This window comes from Aplysia californica, unplaced genomic scaffold (assembly GCF_000002075.1).
Source record: "Aplysia californica isolate F4 #8 unplaced genomic scaffold, AplCal3.0 scaffold00016, whole genome shotgun sequence".
NCBI classification, from domain to species: domain Eukaryota; kingdom Metazoa; phylum Mollusca; class Gastropoda; order Aplysiida; family Aplysiidae; genus Aplysia; species Aplysia californica.
Genome location: NW_004797286.1, coordinates 2,214,702 through 2,224,323, shown reverse-complemented (window position 1 = coordinate 2,224,323; position 9,622 = coordinate 2,214,702). Strand labels below are relative to the sequence as shown.

General features: G+C 40.6%; 1 protein-coding gene across 1 annotated transcript in view; it reads right to left on the bottom strand.

Moving 5' to 3' along the window:
* Positions 1-289: 289 nt before the first annotated feature.
* Positions 290-9,622, bottom strand: part of LOC101850456 (aquaporin-11) — a 29,155-nt gene continuing 19,822 nt past the window's right edge. The window contains exons 2-5 of the mRNA XM_005090423.3: positions 9,253-9,485; positions 8,371-8,604; positions 5,204-5,378; positions 290-4,276 (exon numbers count right to left, since the gene is read on the bottom strand). Of these exons, the coding sequence (XP_005090480.1) occupies positions 4,071-4,276; positions 5,204-5,378; positions 8,371-8,604; positions 9,253-9,485 (848 nt within the window). The 3' untranslated portion in view covers positions 290-4,070. The remainder of the gene's footprint in view (positions 4,277-5,203; positions 5,379-8,370; positions 8,605-9,252; positions 9,486-9,622) is intronic.

Genomic DNA, 9,622 nt, shown 5'->3' with positions numbered 1-9,622 from the left:
AGAGAGAGAGAGAGAGAGAGAGAGAGAGAGAGCGAACGAGCGAGGGAGAGAAAGAGGGGGTGGGAGGGAGAGATAGACAGATGGTAGGTGAGAGCGGTATTTTGGAGGAGAAAAAAAAGGGGGGGGGGTGCTGAGAGTGTTGTGATGCGTACTCAGTAGCGGTAGGATTAAAAAAAGGGAAAGTGAAGGTCTTACCAAGTAAAACATATTAAAAAGTTACAAGTAGTATCTTCGAAAGATGCCCAACTTCGAAAGTTTAGTAAATAAATTGTGAGTTAAGAACGGGAGTATAATGGTAGGAAAAAATAGACTCAACTTTTATTGCATGGGTAAAATAACAACAGGGTTATCAACTCATAAATAAAATACTGTATATATATAATAACAATTAATTATGTATACATCTTGTTTATAAAAACCACACAACTGTGTAAAGAGCAGAATTCTGTCAGTGTACTCGATCGTTTCCAGTAGCAACCCCATTTACCTTCATTTCAGGATCAACACACGCCTATAAGCCTATTCACATAATTGCAGGATCGAAAGAAAACCTTTCTTTAAAAAGTTGTCAAGTAGGTTATTTGCATTTATGGCACCAGTTGCAGTAAGACTCCAGATCTATAGGTGCCACTTGAAAAAAACTCAAAATCACAAGAGATAGAGAAGGGGAGGGAAGGTCTCTCTTCGTTCCTCCAAAGAATCTCCCCAGGACACAAACACCTCCCCCCCCAACCCCTCCCAAAAAAAATCCAAGTTCTGGTGCTTTGATTGCTGTAGTTTAGAAAATGAAAGGGCGAACATGATAGCAGCTGATGAAGGCGATCAGCACAGAGACTTCGCCTAGTTCATGAGAGCGTACACATTATGGACTTAGTTAAAAACCTAGAAAATTAAAATAATAAAATCAACTCTTTCTGAAAACGAAAAATATCCATCTCCCCTTGTTCATGTTCTATGCTTTGTTAAGAACTCCTGATATAGATTATCATCAACATCGCCCCGCCCCCTATCTTTTTCTCGCTTTTACACATTTCTCCCCGATTCCATATCTAAAACACGCTTCAAATCGAGTGCACGTTGGCCCATGTTGTACTCTTCATAACCTACCAAACAGCACTTCGTTTTTTCCCCTTAAAGCTTCCAAGAAGCAAATTACACTCTATATTGTAATTTGCAAGTGAATGAGAATACCTCGACAATGTGGTAATATTCCTCGCCAGGGAAGTTACCTTTTGCGTAGAGTAAAAATAGACTGTTTGTTAATACAACAACCTGTGAAAAGTAGACTAACCCACAACTTCAGAATACAAGTGAATAAGGAGAAATGTAACTGACACACAAAAAAAGTTTGTCCGCCATCCCTTCAAATATTGTGACATAAAGAAGTAACTGGAAAACTTCATTTCTCTAGGAACACAAAAATGTAAAGGTGTGGGGCTACAAATGGATTACAATAGAGGCACAATAGAAGTACATTTACTAGAACACTTAGTTTACACGCCATGAGAATAACGGAATACTACATTTAACCAACAACATACTTCAACTTCAACAAGAAGATAAATGGAGAAGGGGACATCAGAGTAAGTTAGATGACATATCAGAAAATACTGCAAATGTGGAAAAGTCATACAGCAAACCAACTGTTTTGAAATGTGGAAAATGAATCCTAAAAAAACATGATATTAAAACTAACAATATTTCAGGCACATTAAATTCTTTAGAAATAGGAACGAAAAGGCATATTTATACTATTTGTAACAAGAGGATCTTTTTCCTTTCAGCTGTCTTGTGGACTTCGTAACTACTATACAATCAAATAACATCTATTCCTCTTCAAAACATCATATCACCACAATCAAAAACCACTTCAAAACAGGTCTATGGAAATGGTCATGCAAAGAAGAAAATGTAGTAAAAAAATACTATAAATATAAACTTGCACTTATCTTTAGTAACTTAGATGATCTGTTTAAGGTGCTTCAAAACTTCAAAACAAATAAACCAACAAAATTAAGTAGGACCCGTATAAAACGAGTTCAAATGTCTCTCACTCAAATAGAAAGTCCATCACCCAAAACATTAAATAATAATACATATAATATATATTATTATAAATAGTTCATTTACTGCTTTTAAAAATAAATACATCAACGGCAACGATCGGTTGTCAAGTGCGTTATAATAACATTCTTTTGATGGAAGGAGGAAATTGCGACAAAGAATGTCAGACATTTTTTTTTTTCCCCAAACCAAGGCACTGGTAGTGAGACTTTGCACTTGTTAACTGTAAAGAAAAATTATAATTTCTTTCCCAACACACAGGTTCTTTCTCTACGGTGTTTGATAAATTACTTGTATTAGATTTGGAAGTGGTGTGGAGTGGCAGCTGCAATGGCAATACCATGAAAGATCTTAGCAATTTCTTTTCTTCCACACTTACAACTAAATAAACTCACGCAAAGACTGAGAGGTATCATAATATGATGACATAGGACGCTTTATGCCCTCTTCCCCTTCTATTTCCTTTCAAGTGTACCACCCCTTTCCCACATCCTTTTCCCAGAGATATTCACACAGCTCTTTATCCGCCTTTCACAAACCTCTACCACCAACAATTAACGGTTCTTTTTTACCACTTCTCCTCTCTTGTCATCCCTCTCCTCCAAACACCCCCCCCCCAAAAAAAATTCGCCCCATCTAATTTTACTTCCTACTTCTACTGTATCTGTACTGCTGTCAGATTTTTTATTCTTGCATTTGACTTCTATCTGAATTCATGCTACCAAACTTAATACAGAATCCATATTACCATGTCTCTCATTATTTATTCTATCTATTAATTTTTTGTGAAGTTAGATTTCACTCCTAATTTTACTCAACTCCTCTTTAGTACGGTATCTATCTATTTATCCATGCCAAGCTGTAAAATATGACACCTCCTCTTCATGTCCCCACCGCCTTCTCTGGTCTCACATAGGAACCTTAGAAGTATAGGTTTATTTCTCTTGCTACAAATATTGTAAGTTTACACTACGAGAACCCAATATTCTTTTTTTTTTTGGGGGGGGGGGTATGGTGGTTTACAGCGATAGCAATTGCATAAGGTCACATGAGTGTGAACCCATTATTCTCTCTTTTCAATTTTTTTACCCAACAATCACACCCTTTCTTTATTGTGCACCCTTAACTCTTTCCTTTTCATTCTGATTCCCTTCCCCTCTTTACTTATCTTCTATTTGACCAGTTACTTGGAGGCTTCTGAACCCATGAGAATCAACACAATGGCAGTGACAAACATAAAAATATAGATATACATGTGATAGGAACTTTTGGGGTTGGATATTGGCTAGTGGCACTCCACCTAACTATATAAGGGCTTCGATGTCACACACGGGACTTCAAACTGGTATCTAAATGTGGAATTACAAATGTGAATCTTTAAACTAAACACTCGACTACTACTATCTAGAAGGACCTAAAATGTAATTATCACAAAATATATTATATTGTATGAAGACACACACTTTTGCAGCCAGGGTTGTGACAGCTGTACAAAATGATGTTGCAAGTTCAGTAAAGATAAAAGAGATGTCCCCTATACATAATTAAGTTGTCTTTCCAAGACGTTTTCACTAGTAACACCCATAGTTAAAAAAGAAGAGATAAGCTTGAGCATCATTTTTGTAAGAATTTCAATTTATAAATACTTCTATCATAAAAAGATTCCACAAGAGTATGGCTATAGTCACATTTCCTAACTTTTCATTTCAAGCCCTAAGCATGGTTTCCTAACCCAAGCTCACAATGAAACTTAAGAAATCAATTTCTTTAAGTTAAAACAAAAGAAACAGCAGACTTTGGAAAATCCTTTGTCTATATATAAATTCCCATAATGATTTTGGTTGCTTTCCTGTGGAATATTGGTTAGTTAGTTACAATTTCTTTTTTTTCTGAACAGCTTGTGGATTCCTCATAAAATAGACTGCACTGTAGACTTGATCACAGCTTTTTGCCATCCTACAAACAGGTTAATCTAGAAGATAACTGTTAACAAAATCAAATGAAGCCTAATTAGTTTTCTTGTCGGCATCAACAGTTTTCTGTGTGGTGACGTCCACGTGGAGTAGCTTGTCCAGCCGAAGGGCCACAAAACAGCCCACAAAAGGCCCAGCCCAGTACACAAAGAAATGCTCCGACATGGCTGTGCCCTGGCAGCCTAACGTGTGACCGCTGGCCATGGCAGGATTGAAGTACATCCCTGTCGTTGCCAAGCCTGAGCAAAAAAAAAAAGAAAATCCGTAGAAATTACAAATATATGATTTTGGTAAATGTTCCCCCTCCCTTAAATAAAATGTAAACTATGGTACTCTAAAGTGTGTTGAAAAAGAGAATTCATCTCTGGCATGGTGTTAAGGGAGCAAACCAGGAAGCGCCTCAAACTGTTGAGGATGAGCAAAGGATTAAATCTGGAACTGGAAAGCCTCACATTGTACTTCTGTGTTATTCCAATTGAATAATGGACACACCAAAGCAGTAGAAGAAATTGCAGGAACACATCCTAGCTATAGCTAAAAAAATTGTGAGTGTAATTTGTGAGTATTTTTGGGGAAAGGGAGGGGATCTATGAGTTAACAATCAAGTGACTTATATTTATGTATATGGATTAAAAGGAAGGTGAATGAACATACACATACTACAGACATATTATCTTGTCAGGTGAATTCTTGCATTCAATGTTCAATGTATGTGGTTGGGTAAATGTGTATCACCAAAGTAATTTTCTTTGTTCTTCACTTTAAATACATGTACACTCACACACACATCAACACATTCTCCCCCCATCTCTCTCTCTCTCTCTCTCTCTCTCTCTCTGTCTCTCTCTCTCTCTCTCTCTCCCTGACACACATACACATACACACACACATACATACACACACACACACACACACACACACACACACACACACACACACACAAGAGGTACGTGCTTACACGGCCACAGTACCTTTAAGAGCAACATTTGAATAAGCCTCTTCTATTCAATAAGTAGGCCTACATCCTTCTGCCTATCGGTGAGTCCAACTTTTTCTTCATACAGCCACCCATCCACCCATTCATCCATCCATCCATCTAACCATCCATCCATCCACCCACCAATCAACCTCTCCACGCACTGGCATTCACGCACATAGGCACTCACCCAGTACCACCATGAGAGCAGCATTAACGTATTTGATAAGCTCATCCAGGATCGGTATTGTGGCTATGGTCTGCATACCCAACCAAGTGTCAGTGAGGCAGGCACTCAGCTCGATCAGGAAGCCCATAAGAAAGGTCACCTGGAGGTCACTGGAGCACATCGTCTCGTAATAACGCTGAAGGAGGATTAGATTTATCGAATGTTGAGCGAACGAAAAAGGTTGGGGGGGGGATCGTGTTTGTGTGTGCGTGCGTGCGTGCGAGTGTAAGTGCACGTGTAAGTATGTGTGTGTATGTGTGAGTGCGCGCGCGCGCGCGCGTGTGTGTGTGTGTGTGTTTGTGTGTGTGTGTGTGTGTGTGTGAGAGAGAGAGAGAGACAGAGAGAGAGAAAGAGAGTGAGAAAGAGAGAGAGAGAGAGAGAGAGAGAGAGAGAGAGAGAGAGAGAACAGAGAGAGAAGAGAAAGATAACAGAAAGAGAGAGAGAACAGAGAGAGAGAGAAAAGAGAAAGAGAACAGAGAGAGAGAGAGAGAGAGAGAGAGAGAGAGAGAGAGAGAGGGGGGGGGAGGCGGACAGAGTGAGTGGGTGAGTGAGACAGAAGGGGGAAGTGGGCGGGAGGGGGTATGGCATCATATGAACTAGAGGAAGTGCGGGTGACAAATAAGGGCTCAGGGTTGCGCAATTACAGGCTTATACTGAGTTTGCTGGGCATTGCTGACCACAACACCAGACACCAGGGCTGTCAATGCTATGGACTCATTGGAGGGCTGACGTGTGGTACTACTGGCGTGACTAGACATTCAAGCAAATGAGCCATTAATTCAGAGATAGCTAAAGTAATGTCATAAGGACGACTACGTTCCCCCAAGGAACAGAAATAGTAAAGATGTCCAAGGTTGCATTATCATTAACCCAAACATTCCAATCGACCAATATTTGGACATGAGAGGTCAGTAGAAAGGGTGCGTTCAATGTCGGCCATTAACAAAGCGCACAATCCAAAGGAAAAGAAAAAAAATTATCCAAAATCAGCTGAGCATGGAATACGAATTTTTGCGGTAGGATATATTGGCTTGTGGCACTCCCACTAGCCAGAAAAAGGCTTCAACATTACGCATGGTGCTTCTAAATGAAAGGTACCTTAAATGTGGAATTCACGCTTTGACCCCTCCAAAAAGTAGTGTTGCGTAGAAATGAGCCCTTTGCTCATGGAAAAATTGTGATTGTGGATGTTTAACGACCCCCTCCCCTAAAAAAAACCCCGACACAAAAAAAAGAAAATTCAACAAAAAACAACACAATCTAGATCATTTGGGAAGCAGGCTGTTTCGACCTTGCCAGTTAGGGCCAACCAGGGCTGAGAGGAATGCAATGTCTCAGCAGACAGACGAAAGTACCCCACACAAATTCTCCTGACAAAGGGATTGAACTCACGTGACCAGACATTCTGCAGGTGTTGTTCCAAAAGCATAACATCACGGCACAATAATTAATATTCTATTTTCAAAAGTTCCACGCGCATTTAGAACACATTGATGACAGATGTCACACTGCTGAACAAAGAATATATTCATGGTACAAAGGGAGCGGCTACAATGATTCAAAACCTTCAGTAACGAGTGGCGCCAAGGGAGCTTTCATTGTCATTGGGGGGGGGTCAAAAACTCCCCCCCCCCCAAACTCTCCCATTATGGTATAGTATACACAGTTTTTTTTTGGGGGGGGAGGGGGGTAGAGTTACTTCTCCATGATTCATGCTTGTCTCGAACAAGTACAACAAACCAATATTTTGTGTGTGCCAATCGAATATGGTTGCGTCAGAATGACAACAACTCCAGATATTCTGCACTACAACATTTTTCTCTCCTTCTTCTTCTTTTTCTTCTTCTTCTTCTTCTTCTTCTTCTTCTTCTTCTTCTTCTTCTTCTTCTTCATTCTCTAAGTCAGAGGTCACCAAACTTTTTTTTCAAAATGGGTCGGATAACTGAGAGAATGCACAGCGCGGACCAAGCATTTGACAAAATGCAGTGACGTGTTAAATAAAAGATTTTCGTTTCCTAACTGCCGAGCTAGAGTGTGATACATTAACTAGAAGTTATATACACATCTATAAACGACGTTTTAATTTGCACTACAGAATTCAATAAAAGTATTAAATTATTTTGGTGACCAAGTTCCGAGCACGTCTCGCTAAAAACTTATCTTTTAAGTCCCCCCCCCCCACTTGGTGGCGCAGGGCACTCAGCTCCAAGCACGAACCCATCTCGTGGGCCGGATCTGGCCCGTGGGACGTGTTTTCTTGAACCCCTGTCTTAAACTTTTGGAAAAAGATACCTCGAACAAGACTGCTATTTTAAGCAGTTTCCTTTATCTGTTAAGGATCTGTTGAATTCTAGCCGAGGCTGAAAATGAACATTTTCAGAGAATCTGTCGTGACTATCATCATTTACTCTTTAAAGTTGCCAAACCAGTGCCTATGGCGTAGTTTAACGATTCGGCGTTTTGCTGTTTCATGAAGAAAACCCAATTTCAGTTCACAAGTGGGGCGGAATTTATCAAGCATTTTAGTCTCTCTGCTGGGGTGCTGTATTCCCCTGAGTTTGGGTTGGCCCCGACAGGCAAGGTCGGAAGTCCACCTCCAAAATGATCCAAATGTGAGGTATCGTGGTGAAATCAGACACTCGTCAAAATAATGAAATTTAAAAAATCTGCATTTTTATGGCCGTTTGGGCAATTTTTTTCCGATTTTCTTTTCTTTTTGGAACAACACACATTTATGTATGTGGATTTTTCAATATGAATGTAGATAAAAAGGCACCAAAAAATGCAAATTTGCCATCTCCAAGGACTCTCAAGCCACCAAACTTTGGCGGCCATTTCTCAATTATTTTACCTCTGAAACCAGGAGACTACCACCCCCTTCAGTTGCAAATATCTCGACTTCTACACCAAAAGCAAGACAAACTTAAACAGCATGACAAAATTAAACAAGCTTTAAAACGACACCAATAATTCCACATGCCTAAAAATTGACGAGTGCCCGATTCCATCACGTCATGAGACAAATTGTGTTGATGGGGGTGTAAAAACACCTACTTAAAAAAGGTAGCCCACCCATTTTTTTTACTCGAGTTCTTCATATATGAACGAAAAAAGCATGTCAAACTTACCTCATGATGATCAGAGATCAGATCCAGGGACCACACCAATCTGGCAAAGCGATAGGATGCCAAGCCGGCCAACGTCTGCACCGCAATCTGAGCAACAGCTGCAAGAAGAGTGGCATCCCCTGCCACCAGAGACTGCAGCGCCTTCACCGGGTTTTCGCTGGCGCCTCCAAACGTCCGAGCACAGACAAAAAACTGGACGACGATAGCCAGAGCAAACCAGAAGCTGCCGTAGTACTGTTGAGAGAAGATGCGTGAACGACAAAGAGGATGAGATGAGATCTGCCACTGTAGAGCTCTCAAGAGATTGAGAGCACTAACTTAAGAAAAATAAAGTGGCAAACACAAAGCCTCCCCTTCTTCCTCCTCCCCATTTTCTTTTTCTTTCTTTCTTTCTTTCTTTCTTTCTTTCTTTCTTTCTTCCCTTTTCTACTTTTTCTTTTTCTCTTTCTAATTCTCCACCTGCTCCTGCCCCTCCTTCTTCTCTCCAATATCTCCTCGTCAATCTGTTGGGCTTTTATTTACTATAGCTTAAGTGAAGTAGAACGCATTGACAGTATCTTTCTCCATAGGAGGACTTTGACAGAGTTATTTCAGCAGTGTCTGTATTATCATACAGCAAGACATTTATAAATATTTTCAAAGGAAATAGGAATCAGAACGTATAAAAATGCGTCTTTATCTTCATACAATACCACATGTTTTATATAAAGACACAACGATTGGCTTGACATGCCCTAAAAATTTTTTTTGGGTTGAAATATCAAGCTCTTGCAGCGAATAAAGGCAGATATGAGAGTCATGGGCAACTCTAGACAAACCCCCCCCCCAAAAAAAAAACCCACCAAAAAACGGCTGTCAAAATTATGTAACCGACTATCTCACCTTCATGACAAAGTTATTCTCAAAGAAGTAGGCGCAGGCTTCCATTGTTGCCAGAAAGTCCAGCACAAGACCCCTGAGCGGCTGGGGGACGAAGATGGAGGTCAGAGTCCGGAGTACCAGCCCAGTGGTCATGTTGATGGCGAAGAAGAGGAGGGAGGCAACATAGGGTTCTACAAACTCCACCTCAGGGTCGGCGCCCGTGGTGAGGGTGTACACACTGCGCCAGTCTATTCCTGTCAGAACACGAAGGGGAAGGGAACGGACTTTAGACAAAAAACAAACAAACAACAACCCACAAAGAACAACACGATTTGGAGCACTGGCTGCAGGGATGCCGCGCCTCGGAGGTTCGGCGGTGGCATCTCTTCGG